This window comes from Balaenoptera borealis, assembly GCF_965194805.1.
Source record: "Balaenoptera borealis genome assembly, chromosome: 1".
NCBI classification, from domain to species: domain Eukaryota; kingdom Metazoa; phylum Chordata; class Mammalia; order Artiodactyla; family Balaenopteridae; genus Balaenoptera; species Balaenoptera borealis.
Genome location: NC_138860.1, coordinates 184,746,365 through 184,763,308, shown reverse-complemented (window position 1 = coordinate 184,763,308; position 16,944 = coordinate 184,746,365). Strand labels below are relative to the sequence as shown.

Below are 16,944 nucleotides of genomic sequence, written 5' to 3'. Positions count from 1 at the left end.
CCTTCGCAGTACTGGACTGGTTCGTGAAGGTGTCCGGTTTCTCTGGAGCTATAATACCTGTTTTGTTTGTTTGTTTTCACCCAAACAGGAGGAAGTGTGTCGGATTGAAGAGGAACAGAGCTTTGAGGAATTGAAGATTTTGCGTGAACTGGTTCATGAACAATTTCACAAACAGGAAGAACTGGCAGAGGTAGGAAATCCTCTGTGAGAAGATGTGTTCTGACCCAGTAGGCTCTGAGTGCCTCTATGGGCAGACAGAGAATAAGCAGCGGCGTATCACTTCCTGTTTCTGTCTTCGAGTACTCATGTGTGCTCATTTTTGATTGACACAGAGCTTACGAGAGCCTCAGTTGTATTCTCCGGGAGAGTCTCCTGGAGACCCAGAACCCAGTGGAGGCAGCGGGATGCTGCAGTACCTGCAGTCCTGGTTTCCTGGCTGGGGCGGCTGGTATGGGCAGCAGAGCCCTGAGGGGAAACCAGTCGAGGGCCTGACTGCGGAGCAGCACGAACACTGGACTCCTGAGGAGATCCTGGGTAAGGCAGGGCTGGCCTTTACTTGCCCTTCTTGGCTATAGTGAAAGGAGACACTTGGCTCATAATTCACCTGTTATTTGTGAAATGGCCCATGGTATATTTCAAATTAAAAAAAAGTAGAGGGACTTCCCTGGTAGTGCAGTGGTTAAAAATCCGCCTGCCAGTGCAGGGGATACGGGTTCGATCCCTGGTCCGGGAAGATCCCACATGCCGCTGAGCAACTAAGCCCGTGCGCCACAACTACTGAGCCTGCGCTCTAGAGCCCACGAGCCACAACTACTGAGCCTGCATGCCACAACTACTGAAGCCCGCATGCCTAGAGCCCGTGCTCGACAGCAAAGAGAAGCCACCTCAACGAGAAACCTGTGCACTGCAACAAAGAGTAGCCCCCGCTTACTGCAACTAGAGAAAGCCTGTGTGCAGCAACAAAGACCCAACACAGCCAAAAAAAAAAAGACATTAGTAACAGTTTGTCTCATGTTCATAGAGGCAGAGAGAGGAAGTTTCGAGAGATACTTGTTTGCAACTCCATTACTGAATTTGAATATTAATATGGTTTCAGATCGATCTGAGTGGCAGTGATTGTAAGAGAATTAAATCTGAGCAAGTTCAAAAGTTTTAAACTCTGAGGCTTGAATACCAGTCCGGAGCCACCCTTTACACCCAGGCTGTCCAGTATGGTAGCTGTAGTCACAAATGGCTATTTAAATTTATTAAACTAAATAAAAAATTCACTTCCTCCGTTGACTTGCCACATGAGCCACAGTGCTCAAAGCCACTTGTGGTTAGTGGCCACTGTGGAGGACAGTGCACTGTATTGGGCAGTGCTGCCTTGTACTGTACTTTATCATGAATTTGGCATCGTCCTTCATTTGACAATAAGTTGATCAGGGCCCTTATAAAACAGTTAGGGTCGTTTCACATTGGTGAATAAAACAGTCACCCATGACTTTGGAGTTCTTCCCTAAAAGGGGGGAAAATAGTTAAGTAATGTCATAGTGACCGTGATCAGTGCTTTTTAAATTTTCCCACGTGTTTTCTTAAAGTCTTTTCTTCCTCACATTTAGGCTCCGAGGAGTTTTTTGACCCCACTGCAGACGCCTCTTGTATGAACACGTACACAAAGCGAGACCATGTCTTTGCCAAACTGAACTTACAGCTACAGCGAGGGACCGTGACTCTGCTGCACCAGGAGCAGGGAGCTGCCCAGATGAATCAAAGTGCTTTCATGCAGCTTGAGTTTTCAGGTATTGCCCCCAGAGAGCCACCTGATGCTCTGTATCTCTCTGGGCACGAGTGTCCACTTGAGTCTCATTATTTGCAGTAGTTGTGTTCTAGAAAGTTGCGTGAATACTGAATCCAAGGTCTGAGGGGAAACACAAGGTTAGGTGCCTGCAAGCCTCTGGTCATCACATTCGTCAACGGATCAGTACATAACCTTGTCCTATGAGTGTGTGTGTTTGAAGACACCTTATTTAATATATGTTGTTGATTCATTAATTGAACTCATGGCCAGTGGCGTGTAACTCATGCCTGAGTGAAGCTTATCTACTACATGTATTTCCTCCGTAAGGCACAGCACTTCAACACTGTGCTTGGGGACCCTTTTAAACAGCGAAATCACCAACAAACAGCACAAAAATGCAAAAAACTGGCACTAAATAGACCACACAAGGACACTTGTGTGAGCTGAAACAAGAAGGCAGAGCATTGCCATGTTCAGCTTCAGCTGGGAGCACGCGCTTCAGGTGACTCGAATTTTTGGCTGCTCTGCATGTGTCCGCAGAGTACCGTGAGTATTATTTTGGGGTTACAAATAAATTTTAGTGAATAGGCAAATTTGTAAATATGGAGTCTGCGAATAATGAAGATCAACTGTATTTGACTTCTTTTTGTGAATTTGAATTAAAGGTATGTAAATAAATACCCAGATGTTGGTTTTCTCTTCTCACAGATTTATTGCAGTTCATAAAATAGCCAGTTATCTGTGGCTTGTCAGTAGTTTAAAGGCAAATGACCAAAAAAAAAAAAAAAATCCAGTTTGTTTTTGACTTTATAATCTTGAGAGCTGAGAAATCATAAACTTAGTGTGAACTAGCAGACTGCTTGAATTTAATTGTAAAGTGCTCTGGTTAAAATTCATTCTGTTGGGAAACTTCTAATACTCCTTATAGATTTATACAGATAGACATATAATATGTAGATAGGGTTATTTTGTTTGAATTTCAAGGAGAAATAGTTCATGATATCTGATAGTCCTCTGTAAAATATTATATCTTATACTTTTAAAATAATTAAGGCTATGATGGCATAGTATAACTCCTAACATTTATTTTCTGTAGGTGTAAAACTTCTAGCAGAATCTCTTCCTCGAAGAAACTCCTCCTTGCTTTCAGTCCGGTTGGGTGGATTATTTCTTCGAGACCTGGCCACAGAAGGGACTATGTTTCCTCTTCTGGTCTTCCCTAATCCAGTACGTACAGCAGTGGGATGGCTGATTCATCCAGGGTGTTGGTGAATTGTGGTCTGTTTTAGGCAACAAAAGTAGTATTAACTTGATTCATTCTGACATTTGAACATTTTGAGACAGGCTGATCAAAATCAAATTGGAGTTAGATAAGTTTTTTGAATTTGTCAGAGAGCAAGTGTTGGTGGGATTTATGGCAGTGCCTTCTTCCCTCCCTGTGTTATAGCCACCTTGGAATAGTTGCTCTGATTTGGAAGAAAATGCCATCAGCACCACTATTTTCTGCATTTCAAGGTCAATGTTGAATGTCCTCTGTATCCGACAGTGATTTTCATTCATTCTGACCCTCAGTCACTGATAGGACGTCTCATGTTTCCAGAGTTACAAAAGAACCACCACAAGTTTTCTCTATAGGTGTAATTTTTTATATATAATATTCTTTTTAGACTAGAAGATCTTTGATCTTACTAAGTTGGCAAAGAGATGGTCAGAAGAGTTGAATCTTTTTTTTTTAAATAAATTTATTTATTCATTTATTTATTTTTGGCTGCGTTGGGTCTTTGTTGCTGCGTGCGGGCTTTCTCTAGTTGCAGCGAGCGGGGGCTACTCTTCTTTGCGGTGTGCGGGCTTCTCATTGCGGTGGCTTCTCTTTGTTGCAGAGCGTGGGCGCTAGGCGCGCGAGCTTCAGTAGTTGTGACACGCGGGCTCAGTCGTTGTGGCTCACGGGCTTAGTTGCTCCACGGCATGTGGAATCTTCCCGGGCCAGGGCTCGAACCCATGTTCGAGCCCTGCACTGGCGGGCAGATTCTCAACCACTGCGTCACCAGGGAAGCCCAGAAGAGTTGAATCTTTAGCCCCTTATTCTTCCCATAATGTTTTGGCATGGGGCACTGGGGAGAGTGTGGGTGGGCAGAGTGAAAGTGTGAAAAGCTGTACACACTCAGTCCTTGTTGAGCAGTCGCTCATTAAGCGTGCTGAGTGCAGAGTAGCGCGCTGCCCGTACCAGGCTGGGGAAAGGCACAGACTGGAGGGCTCAGCCTGCAAGTCCACAGTCCCCTGGTGTCAGACGAGTTTTGATTTTGACTGTGCTAAGCAAGAGTGATGCCAAAGGGTAAGACGTGAGAGAGCGTGTGCACAGTGAATTGGTCCCTCTCGCCCTGACCTTTTTGCATTTTGTGTGTGTTTATCAGCAAAAAGAAGTTGGCAGAGTCTCACAGTCTTTTGGACTCCAAACAGCATCTGCAGACAGAAGCGATCATTACCCTGGTAAATTGTCATACGTTCTTAAACTCATTCTTCAGAATGCGATGATTATGGATCAGTAGTCTTGGTCAGCAGAGAGGGAGCGTGTCCTGTCTTGTGCCCAGTGGTTTGCCGTGTGGATCCCTGTCTGACTTGGAGACTGCCTCGTGCCCTCCCTCCACCCATGTGTGACCGGGGCAACTCTCAGGCCTCCGGGTCCTGGGTTACGTGATGGGAATGAGTCCAACAACCTGGTCTTGAGGAGTCCTGTTGACAATTAGTCAATGCTTATTAGGTTCTCTGTTTTATAAGATTTTCATAAATGAGAACTAATTGGAAGATAATCGAGAAAATGTCTTTTTTTCCCAGAAGTCCTTATCAGTTATCAAGAATAAGATGATTGTTTTGCTGTGTTCCATTTTCTTTCTCTGGTTCTTTCCTTTAGCTGCAGACCCAGATGACCCAGTTTTTGAGATGCTATATGAGAGAAATCCAGTGCACAGCCATTTTGAGAGGCGGCTAAATGTCAGCACGAGGCCCTTGAACATCATATATAATCCCCAGGCTATTAAAAAAGTAGCAGACTTTTTCTACAAGGGAAAGGTTCATACCTCAGGTTAACTTTTTTGTTTGTTTGCTCTTATGTGACTTTCTAAAGACACGTTTCTTGTCGTTTCTGGGACAAGGGGTATTATACATTCAGGTGACCTGGTAGTGTTAGAAAAGGCCTGCAGAGTAAGTGGATAGGGTTGTCCTTAGTTTATGAATCAAAGTGGATGTCCTTGGAAGGTTACTCTTCCAAGAGGAATCAATAGCCTTCATATTTTCTCTTTCTTTGCCTTCATTTAGCATGCATTTATAATACTTTCCATTCCATGAGGACAGTGATTTCCTTGGCTACCCAGGATATTTTAGGCCAGAGAATTTAGGAGGAATGTTCAATTTCCTCCTAGATGACAAGATCAGTGGTTTGTTTTACTTGTTTCATGCAGCATTAAATATTGCAAGGTTCACCATTGCACTCTCCTGTGTCATCATTGATTTACTTAGGCCTTCCTTTGTTCCCAAAAAAGATTTGAGACAGTACGTGCAGAAGAAGCACTTCTGTTTGACGAGGAAGTCAGTAAAACAATGGTACTTTCCTAAATGTATCCCGTCTCTCCCTCTTCGTAACAATTGTTTTAGTTTTTGGTCGAGTTGTTTGAGTCTTTTCATTTAAACAGTGGCCATAAATATCTTGGCTTCATTGCTCTGTCACTGATAGAATGTAGAAGGCATATACAACTTCTAAATTCCAACTGCTCTTTCAGTGTAATATCATGCTTTTAAGAATTTTGAAATACAGTTTGGAATCTTTCAGAAACTGGTTTTAGAAATTCTAGTAACTTAGGTATCCTTCCCTCACATACTGCCTTTCTCCACATGGATGTTTTGAAAGGATGTGCCTTTCTCGCCCATCTTCACCTCATTCCTGTTACCCTGTATGGCACCAGGTCAGGCTGGAGTAAGGAATTGTTGTTGTACAGACTGTTTTCTAGCTTTGGTGGAAATCCCTGGTGACGATAGATGTTGCAGTGCTTTCTTTCACCCAGCCATTTGAAAATTCTGACTCTCCTGTATGTTTCCCATCTTGCAGGTTTTGGTTATCAGTCTGAACTGGAGTTGAGAGTGGCTGAAGCTGCCCGAAGACAATATAACAGACTGAAGATGCAGACCAAGGCGGAAATCCGACAAACTCTTGATCGTTTGCTAGTGGGTGATTTCATTGTAAGTAGGCGTAATAAATACTCTTTTTGGGGGGCGGGGAAGAGGAAGGCATTCTTTTTAAGTTCTTTACCTACATAGATAGACATGGTTGTATCAATTACACTGATTAAGTGAACTGAATCTAGGAAATACTTATCAGTTAGCAAAAAATAAAATCCCATGTCTTGTACCATCAGGGTTTAATAAATAAAAACAAATGACTGAGACGAGATCATATTTCTTCCTTGTACCCATCTTGGAACCGTCTCAAGACTCGTCTTTGTTCCGTTTTCTAGACCTGACATTTTGTAAATATTTCACTTAAGAACACCCCCTTTCACATACTGTTATCAGAAGAAAAACAATTAGAATGATGCCCCAGTTTTAATTCCTGGGAAGGATGGTCACTTTGTGATGCTAAGTGACCAGCTGACACGAGGATGCCGTAAGTAGAAAGGAAGAGCCCCAGGACCATCTCAACAGTCCAGCAAAACTGGGTTTCTGAACACCAGACACACAAATAAACTCAAAGTGGATTAAAGACCTAAATGTAAGACTGGAGACTATAAAACTCTTAGAGGAAAACATAGGCAGAACTCTCTGACATAAATCGCAGCAATATCTTTTTTGATCCACCTCCTAGAGTAATGAAAATAAAAACAAAAATAAACAAATGGGACCTAACTAAACTAAAAAGCTTTTGCACAGCAAAGGAAACCATAAACAAAACAAAAAGACAACCCACAGAAAGGGAGAAAATATTTGCAAATGAAGTGAACGACAAGGGATTAATCTCCAAAATATACAAACAGCTCATGGAGCTCAATATCAAAAAAACGAACAACCCAATCAAAAAATGGATGGGAGATCTGAACAGACATTTCTCCAAAGAAGACATACAGATGGCCAAAAAGCACATGGAAAGATGCTCAACATCACTAATTATTAGAGAAATGCAAATCAAAACTACAGTGAGGATCACCTCACACCAGTCACAATGGCCGTCATCAAAAAAATCTACAAACAGTAAATGCTGGAGAGGGTGTGGAGAAAAGGGAACCCTCCTACACTGTTGGTGGGAATGTAAATTGGTACGACCGTTATGGAGAACAGTATGGAGGTTCCTTAATAAACTAAAAATAGAGATGCCATATGATCCAGCAATACCACTCCTGGGCATATATCTGGAGAAAACCATAATTGGGAAAGATACGTGCACCCCAGTGTTCATTGCAGCGCTGTTTACAATAGCCACAGCATGGAAGCAACCTAAATGTCCATCAACAGAGGAGTGGGGGCTTCCCTGGTGGTGCAGTGGTTGAGAATCTGCCTGCCAGTGTAGGGGACATGGGTTCGAGCCCTGGTCTGGGGAGATCCCACATGCCGTGGAGCAACTAAGCCCGTGCGTCACAACTGCTGAGCTCTGCGCTCTAGAGCCCGTGAGACACAACTGCTGAGCCCATGTGCCACAACTACTGAAGCCCACGCACCTGGGGCCCGTGCTCTGCAGCAAGAGAGGCCACTGCAATGAGAAGCCTGTGCACCGCAACGACGAGTAGCCCCTGCTCACTGCAATTAGAGAAAGCCCGCGCGCAGCAACGAAGACCCAACACAGCCAAAAATAAATAAATAAATTTTTAAAAAAACACAAAAAAATAGAGGAGTGGATAAAGAAGATGTGGTACATATATACAATGGAATATTACTCAGCCATAAAAAAGAATGAAATAGTGCCATTTGCAGCAACATGGATGGACCTAGAGATTGTCATACCGAGTGAAGTAAGTCAGACAAAGACAAATATCATATGATATCACTTACATGCGGAATCTAAAAAAATGGTACAAAGGAACTTATTTACAAAACAGAAATAGAGTCACAGATGTAGAAAACAAACATGGTTACCAGGGGGGAAAGGTAGGGAAGAGGGATAAATTGGGAGATTGGGATTGACACATACACACTACTATATATAAAATAGATAAATAAGACCTACTGTATAGCAGAGGGAACTCTACTCAGTACTCTGTAATGACCCATATGGGAAAACAATCTGAAAAAGAGTGGATATATGTATATGTATAACTGATTCACTTTGCTGTACACCTGAAACTAACACAATATTTTAAATCAACTATACTCCAATAAAAATTTTAAAATAAACCCAAAAAAACCAAAACAAGAAAAAAAACTGGGTTTCTGACCCCGTGGCCTGGAGGTGTGCTGCCGAGATGCGGCAGTAGGTGGAGCGGTCAGTGTGGCTTCTTCGGAAGGTGCAGAGCCAGCTGGGAGTGTAAGGCATGGCAGCAGTGTTCAGAGGAAAGCGTTTAGGGGTTAGTAGTGTGGGCCGGAGAGTTTGTCCTGTTGTCTGCTTTTGTTAGTGTTTTAACACAAATTACAACATTTAGTACCTTCTGATGATCTTAGACCAGGAGGTTTCTTTTTGATCGCATTTATATAAATCAGCTTTTACCACATATAATTTCCTACACGTAGCTTTTACTACGTATAATTATATAAATTAGCTTTTTACTACATATAATTTTTTTTGATAGCATTTATATAAATTAGCTAATTTTAGTCACAGGGGAAGAACTGTTAACAAATTCATGAACTGGTCTATTTTTTATATTTCAGATGTCAAAGCTTATGTTTTCCACTAAGGTATTTTGGCCTGAAAGTTCATGGTTAGCAATATCCATGAATAAATAAAAATATTCGGATTTCTACTTTTATTTGAATTGTATAACTTCTACAGTACTTTAAAGTATTAAGTCCTATACATTTAGAAATAAGACCTTTCTTAAACCATTGATCATCAAAATCAAAGAGCAAACAACCCCCCAAACCAGTAATTTGCCAATTTTTTTCTCCCACTTCAGACATTTGCCTGTGGTAATGTCTCAGATCGTTAAACATTTGGATCCACTTTTGTTTTAAACATTTTGCTTTACTATCAGAGACCATTATGTCATCCTGTGACCCTAGTGTGGCTTTCTGGAAGCCTTGAGCCCTAGCTGATAAAGCTGCCCACTGTCAGCAGTTGCAGTTCAAGGTTATTTAATTGTCATTTGTTTTATTTTTACAGGAGGAGAGTAAACGGTGGACTGTGCGACTAGACATTTCTGCCCCTCAGGTGATATTTCCTGATGATTTCAAATTCAAGAATCCCGTGTTGGTTGTTGTGGATCTAGGCAGAATGCTCTTGACCAATACCCAAGGTACAGTGTGAGTGTGAAGTAATGAAGACATGTTGTGGTAGATTGATGTGTCTCTGTGCTAAACCAAGTAAAGCTTAAAAAAAGGGGTATTTAACATCTTGTAACTCCAAAGTTCACTTGTTACTTTGTTAATAATAGCTTTATTGAGATACGTTTGAAAATGTAGAATTCAGTTGTCTTTTGTATGTTGGTAAAATTGTGCAACTCTCACTGTTATCTAATTCCAGAACATTTTCATCATTCCCAAGAAGACAGTCTAAACCCATAAGCAGTTATTCTCCATTACCCCCTCTCCGAGCCCTTGCTAACCACCCATCTTTCTACCTCTGTGGATTTGCCTGTTCTGAACAGTTCACGTGAATAGAGTCATATAATATGTGGTCTTTTACGTCTGACTTCTTTCACTTGGCATAGTGTTTTCAAGGTTTATCCACGTTGTAGCCTGTATCAATACTTCATTCCTATTTGTGACTGAAGAATGCTCCCTTGTATGAATATACTACATTTTATTTATCCACTCATCAGTTGGTGGACATTTGGGTTGTTTCCACTGTTTGGCTCTTATGAGTACTGCTGGTATGAACATGCATCTATAGGCTTTTGTGTAGACATATATTTTCAGTCTCTTGGGTTTGTTTCAGTGTGGAATTGCTGGGTCATATGGCAACTCTGTTTAACATTTTGAGGAACTGCCAGATTCTAAAATGGCTGCACCTTTTTACTGTCTCACCAGCATTGTATGAGAGTTCCAGTTTCTCTACATCCTTGTCAACGTTTGTTATTATCTGTCTTTTGGATTATAGCCATTTTTATGACTGTGTAGTAGTATCTCACTGTGGTTTTTATTTGTATTTCTTATGTAACGTTTTGTATTTTAATAAACATTACTTCTCAGTACATAATTTCAGGAATAGAGATTTAATCTATTTAGGGATATTAGGGACATACATAAAAAGACTCTTGGAAGGTAATTTCATTACTATTATTAGATCCAAAAAATAGTCATTGTTTACCTTGAGATGGGAGGGAGGAAAGAGAGGATTCATTGGATAAAAGAGATTGAGGAAGCTTATCAAACAATCTCAACCTTATCTTATTTTACTGAAAGACCAGAAGAGGAGAAGAGGGTAGAGGATTTGAGCTGGAGTGGAAAAGTTTGGCCCTAAGGGGAATGTGAAAAGGGAATTGTATCTGAAGAAAAGGATCACACAACCACAGAAAGCAACTACTTGAATTCATAAAACACAAACATGGAACAGAGACATAGGTGAACCAAACCCAGCGATGTGTTTTTGTTGTCTCGGCACTGCTTGGGTGCAGAAGAGAGGGGGTTAAGAGTGTGAATTCTGGGGCTGGAACATGACATATTGAGCAGTTGCTGCTTGCCAAGCATTGATCTAGGCACTAGGGGTATTGTGTTGAGGAAGGTAGAGGAGACCTCTTCTTTTGGAACATTCTAGTGGGGGGAGGGGACAAAACGCATAGATGAATACAGGAAAAAGTAAACAAATATGGAGAGTGACGTAAGAAGGGTTGGGGATGGCGGCTCACGCAGTGCAGCTGAGATTGGGGGTGGGGGCAGTTTCGGGCAGCAGGTTGTTGGTTTCTGCACCCTGACATATGTTCTTATGTTAGCAGGTCTCCATCTTTTCTCATGTTCATACACTTTTACTCTTTGTGTTTTGATTTCCAGATCAATAGATAAGCTTACGCTGAATAAATGGTAAATACAGAATATTATGCTTGGAGTTTTCATCCATTTATTTTTTAAATTGGGGTGGTTGATTCTCTACTTTTCTTAATTCTTACATTAAAGGGAAGAGGAAGGAAAGAGCAGACATACACTTTGAATCTCCTCTTTTTTCATCTGCAGATGACTCCAAGAGGAAGAGTGGGGACGGGTCAGCATCTGAAGAGAATCAGTTTAGTGATGACGAATATAAGACCCCTCTTGCCACACCTCCTAACACCCCACCTCCCGAGACAAGCAGCAGTAATAGGGAGAAAACACCTCCATTTTCTGGAGTTGAATTCAGTGAAGAGCAGCTTCAAGCACATTTAATGAGCACGAAGATGTATGAGAGGTACTCGCTGTCCTTCCTGGACCTCCAGATCATGGTTGGACGAGTGAAGGACAACTGGAAGCATGTCCAGGATATTGATGTGGGACCGACCCACGTGGTCGAGAAATTCAATGTTCACCTACAGTTAGAACGCCGATTGATTTATACTTCAGATCCCAAGTACCCCGGAGCCGTGCTCTCAGGCAACCTACCAGACCTAAAGATCCACATCAATGAAGATAAAATATCTGCTCTAAAGAATTGCTTTGCTCTCCTGACCACCCCAGAAATGAAGACTTTTGACACTCAGATTAAAGAGAAGATTTTTCCCCAAGGGGAACAGCGGGGAAGTTTGCAAGACTCGGTGATGAATTTAACCCAGAGCATCGTGATGTTGGAGCAGCATACCCGGGAGGTTCTGGTGGAGTCACAGCTCCTCCTGGCTGAGTTTAAAGTGAACTGTATGCAGCTTGGTGTTGAGAGCAACGGCCGGTACATTTCTGTGCTCAAGGTATTTGGTACCAACGCTCACTTTGTGAAGAGGCCTTATGATGCTGAAGTCTCCCTCACGGTTCATGGTTTGCTCCTGGTGGACACCATGCAGACATATGGTGCTGATTTTGACCTTTTGATGGCCTCTCATAAGAACTTGAGCTTTGATATCCCAACAGGAAGCCTCCGGGATAGCAGAGCCCAGTCTCCTGTCTCTGGATCCAACACGGCCCACCTCATTAATGCTGCCACACTGAACGACCGATCAGCCACTAGTGTTTCTCTTGACAGAATTCTCACCAAAGAACAGGAGTCCCTCATAAAACTGGAGTATCAGTTTGTGAGTTCAGAGTGCCCGTCGATGAATTTGGACAGCACTCTTCAGGTGATTTCATTACAGGTGAATAATTTGGATATCATCCTAAATCCAGAGACAATTGTGGAGCTGATTGGTTTTCTTCAAAAATCCTTTCCCAAGGAAAAAGATGATTTGAGTCCTCAACCTTTAAGGACTGATTTTGAGAGAAGCTTTAGGGAACAAGGAGCTTACCGATCTACATGTGAACAGAACACCGAGGTTGCAGTGGAAATCCACAGACTTAACCTACTGCTCCTTCGGACAGTCGGGATGGCAAATGGAGAGAAATACGGCAGAAAAATTGCAACAGCAAGTATAGGTGGCACCAAGGTTAACGTCTCCATGGGCAGCGCATTTGACATGAACGGTTCTCTTGGCTGCTTGCAGCTTATGGATTTGACACAGGAGAATGTTAAGAACCAGTATGTTGTCAGCATTGGGAATTCCATAGGCTATGAAAATATCATCAGTGATATTGGCTACTTTGAATCTGTATTTGTCAGAATGGAAGATGCAGCCCTCACTGAAGCTCTGAGTTTCACCTTTGTTGAGAAATTTAAACAGGAATGTTTTCTCAACCTCAAGATGGCTTCCTTGCATTACAACCACTCTGCTAAATTTTTGAAGGAGTTGACATTGTCCATGGATGAGCTGGAAGAAAATTTTCGAAATATGCTGAAAAGCGCAGCCACCAAAGTCACCACAGTCCTAGCCACCAAGACGGCCGAGTACAGTGAGATGGTATCACTCTTTGAAACTCCAAGGAAGGCCCGGGAATCCTTTATCTTAGAAGAAAATGAAACATATGGTTTTGACCTAGGTGCATCTCACTCCGACACTGTAAAGCTAATCTTGAACATAAACATTGAATCACCAGTTGTTTCTATCCCTCGGAAGCCTGGGAGTCCTGAGTTGTTGGTAGGGCACTTGGGACAGATTTTCATCCAGAATTTTGTGGCAGGAGATGATGAATCCAGAAGTGACCGTCTGCAAGTAGAAATCAAAGACATTAAATTATATTCTTTGAATTGCACCCAGTTGGCAGGCAGAGAGGGCCCTGGGCCTGAGGTGAGCCGGGCGTTTTGCCCTCCTTCTGGGCCCGCCAGTGCCAACAGTCAGGAGGAAGCTCATTTCACCCGACATGATTTCTTTGAATCTTTGCATAGAGGTCAAGGTGAGGAGTGTGTGTATCTTTTGTCTCATTTTGTTTAAAGATTCCAAACCCAGCTCATACAGATAGTACTTGGCTTAAAATAACTGCAAAAACCTTTCTTTTAGAATTATCCCCAGTTAATATTTAAGAAATCAAAATAGAATTTTAATAGAATGCTTCATATTAGGTTGGTATGTTTGCAACTTTTCCCATTGATTATCATATTTGGCAAAATAAGATTTTTTTTTTTTTAAGTGGACCCCTTGGGTGAGTGTTCATTCACAGGGATTCAGTGGGTGGATTCTGTTAGAGTATTATGTAATTTGGTCAAATGCATCTGATTTTTTTCATTCCTAAGCTGTAGATCTTTCCTAGTTAAATATCGTAGTCTAAGGCAGCTGGAGGAATTGACAGAAATAGAATATGAAACTTAGTCTATGGATGTTATGTTCTCCTTTGAGTATTCTGGCATCTTCTGTAATGGTTTGGTCCAGGATTCTAGGAATAAAATGCCAGTTTGTGTTCTCGATCCGATCTGCTAAAACCGAACAGTTCAATCTATTAGTCTTGGCATCCACAGAAATCAGGTAAGCCCTAGATGGCCTTATTGATTGGTGAAGAAATTAATGCCTTTGAGAACTTCTCCTATGGTTCTCAGATGTGTTCACCGATTGATTTACATACTTACCAAAAGATTGCTTTCTCTGCTTGGGTTAGAAGTTGTTTACTTAGAACCTTATATTGTCTGTGATTCTGACTTAGGTCCAATAAGAGGGATCAATCTAAAGCTGGACATGGATGAGAAATTTGGTTTGGAAAATGCCAGCTTGGGAGGTTAAGAGAAGCTTAACATGGACCCTGGCCTGGGTTAATTAATGTTCACCGCACCATATTTTGAAGCCACCAAGTGGAGCATGTCATGAAAATAACTGTTACTTTTTGTGTATACATTTATCTTATACCTCTGCTTGCTATGAGTTTTGGTCTTGGGATAATTACCAAAGTTTGTATTCAGTCATAGACCCCAGGTGCCAGGCTAACCTGCCCTCCTGGTCTAGGGGCAACTCCTGGGCTTTGTTCTGTACACTCTCTACTTAATCAGCAGTAACGCAGTAAATATGAATGTTTCCAGTCTGTCATTTCCTCTCTCTTATGCCAGCTTTTCACATCCTGAACAACACGACCATTCAGTTTAAACTGGAGAAGATCCCTATAGAGAGAGAATCTGAATTGACTTTCTCCCTTAGTCCAGATGACCTGGGAACTTCTAGCATCATGAAGATCGAAGGAAAATTTGTCAATCCGGTGCAGGTAAACACGTTATTGATTTTTATGTCAGGACAGTTGAAGTTATGTAATTATTTTACATTTATATTACATACGTATGTTATATTTATATTTCATATATATAAAATGTTGGAAGGAAAATATATAAATTCAAAGAGATATCATTCATATTATTGTCAATAACTTCTTCCAATGAACATGGAATCCTTTTATCATGTCCTTCTATCACTGGGGAATCAGTCTTGTTAGCCTTCTTCATGTGGAGGAGGGGCGAATTATTATAAAGAAACGAGGAAAATTATTGCTTAAAAAGTCAGAGTTTCTCTTTCCCAGGAGAATATAATTCTTGTCACACTTCTGACATATTTGGCCCAGCCTGTAAAACAATCTGATTATCTGAGCTGTTGACAGATCCTTTCAAGGGAGAATTAGTCTTGCCCCTCGTTGAAATGAAATGGTCCGGGTGTGTGTGTGTGTGTGTGTGTGTGTGTGTGTGTGTGTGTGTGTGTGTGTATACATCTGTCATCCTTTTTCCTTCGAAAGTGTCATTTTTCCTGCTTTCACAGGCATGAGAGCAAAAAGCATAACATTATAAAACAGCAAGGACAGGCAGGATCTTAGGACAGTGGACCCTGGCCTTGGGCAGTAATTGGTCACTAGTCTGTCTGGCAGTTGCTCTGGAGTAACCCAGGAGTGCTGTTAACAGAACATACATACTTTTTGACATCAGTGGTTCCTGGATATGGGTCTCTCGGTGAGAGAACTTTCCCCAAAGCTTTTCCTTTTTGGCTTCTAGGGTTTTTCCTTTTTCTCTTTTAAACTTTTGCCTCATCAGTGGTGGTTACTTAGGATGAATTTTTCAGCTTAAATATAGCACATAATGTGAATTCTATTGGATTATATTGTCTTATTATTCTTATGGTTACCATTGACTTACTGTTGTTTTTGATGAAAATCTTAAAAAATTATTTTAAATAATTATTTATGTAATAATTTATTTAGTAATTTAAATAATGAAAAAATATTTTATTATGAAAGATTTAAAAAATAGACAAAAGTAGAATTGTCTAATAAACCTCATATACCCATCACTGAGATTCAGCAGTTACCAAGATTTTGCCACATGTGTCTCGTCCATTCTTTTTTTCCTTTGGGGAAATATTTTAAGGCAAATCCCAGACCTCATGCCATTTTTAACCCTATATATTTGGAATGTATCACTACAAACTGTGTGCATTTTAAAAAATAACTATAATGGTTTTATCATGCCTTACAAAATTAATGAAGATTCCTTGGTGTCATCTGAATTTTAATCCATTTTCAGATTTCAGAGACATTTTCGATTGCTTCAAAAATGTCTTTTCACTTTTGGTTTGTTTGAATCAGGATCCAGACAAGGTCTGTACATTGCATTTGTATGGTACATCTTGTGGGTCTCTATTCATTTAGTTTCCCTCTCATTTTTCCCCCCATGACATTATTTTGTTGGGGAAACTAGGTCAGTTGTCCTGCGGAATGTCCCACAGTCTGGATTTGGCTGTTAGTTTGTGGTGTCACTGAACTTGTCCCCCCCATTTTCTGTAAATTGTAACTTAACTCTGCAGGTTTAACTGGATTCAGGCTTTTTTTTTTTTTTTTTTTTTTCTTTTGGCCAGAACACTTCAAAGGTGGTGCAGTGTACTTTATGTTATATTATATCAGGAGGCACATAATGTCTGATTGACATCAGTGATGCCAAAATTGTTGATTGTGTTCAGGTGGCAGGAACCTGATCCCTCCATTGTAAAATTCCCTGTCAGTCACTCGTGTAAGGTCTTATTCCACCGATAACTGTGGTGGGATACGTTATTTATTTAGGGGTTACAAAATGATCACCTTCCAACTCTATTTTTTCTTTATCTGTTTGGAATGCCTCTGTTAAAAAATTGTCCTTAAGTAAATAAAAAACTTCCCTGAAGACAGTTTTATTAAGAAATTGTAATTAAGAACAAAGTAAGGGAGTAACAAGTAATCATGGATCTTCATCATTATCATTATTATCATTAAAAAGTACTGTTTGATCAGCTGTACTAAACTTAGGTTGTTATTACTAATTGGTGATGATCAGCAAGTTTTAGAACCATGAGTCTTGTTTCTCAATCCTAAGGTATAACCACATTAGACTTTTGGCAGTATTCCCTTCAATTTTTGAGGTTGTTTTTTGGGGTTAGAAAGAGTGTTTTGCTGATTCAGGCCTACAGTTAATAGCACTTATTGAACATTTATTGTGTAGATTATTCTGTGGGGTACTTGGGGAGGGTCTTGTGAATAGATATGGGTCACAGAGAGGTAAGGACAGAAAAGAAACAAAAGAGATAGTCCTTGCTATCAACTAAGTTAAA

General features: G+C 40.9%; 1 protein-coding gene across 12 annotated transcripts in view; it reads left to right on the top strand.

Annotated features, from left to right (window-relative positions):
- VPS13D (vacuolar protein sorting 13 homolog D) overlaps positions 1-16,944 on the top strand; it is a 255,125-nt gene that overhangs the window by 25,900 nt on the left and 212,281 nt on the right. For all 12 annotated transcript variants that reach the window (XR_014241483.1, XM_082380826.1, XM_082380821.1 and 9 more), the window contains 10 exons: positions 89-190; positions 333-534; positions 1,602-1,781; positions 2,877-3,007; positions 4,192-4,267; positions 4,689-4,859; positions 5,880-6,010; positions 9,078-9,210; positions 11,084-13,297; positions 14,436-14,587. Coding sequence is in view for 11 of the 12 variants with exons in the window: in XM_082380826.1 (XP_082236952.1) it covers positions 89-190; positions 333-534; positions 1,602-1,781; positions 2,877-3,007; positions 4,192-4,267; positions 4,689-4,859; positions 5,880-6,010; positions 9,078-9,210; positions 11,084-13,297; positions 14,436-14,587 (3,492 nt within the window). In the remaining variant the exon portion in view is untranslated. The remainder of the gene's footprint in view (positions 1-88; positions 191-332; positions 535-1,601; positions 1,782-2,876; positions 3,008-4,191; positions 4,268-4,688; positions 4,860-5,879; positions 6,011-9,077; positions 9,211-11,083; positions 13,298-14,435; positions 14,588-16,944) is intronic.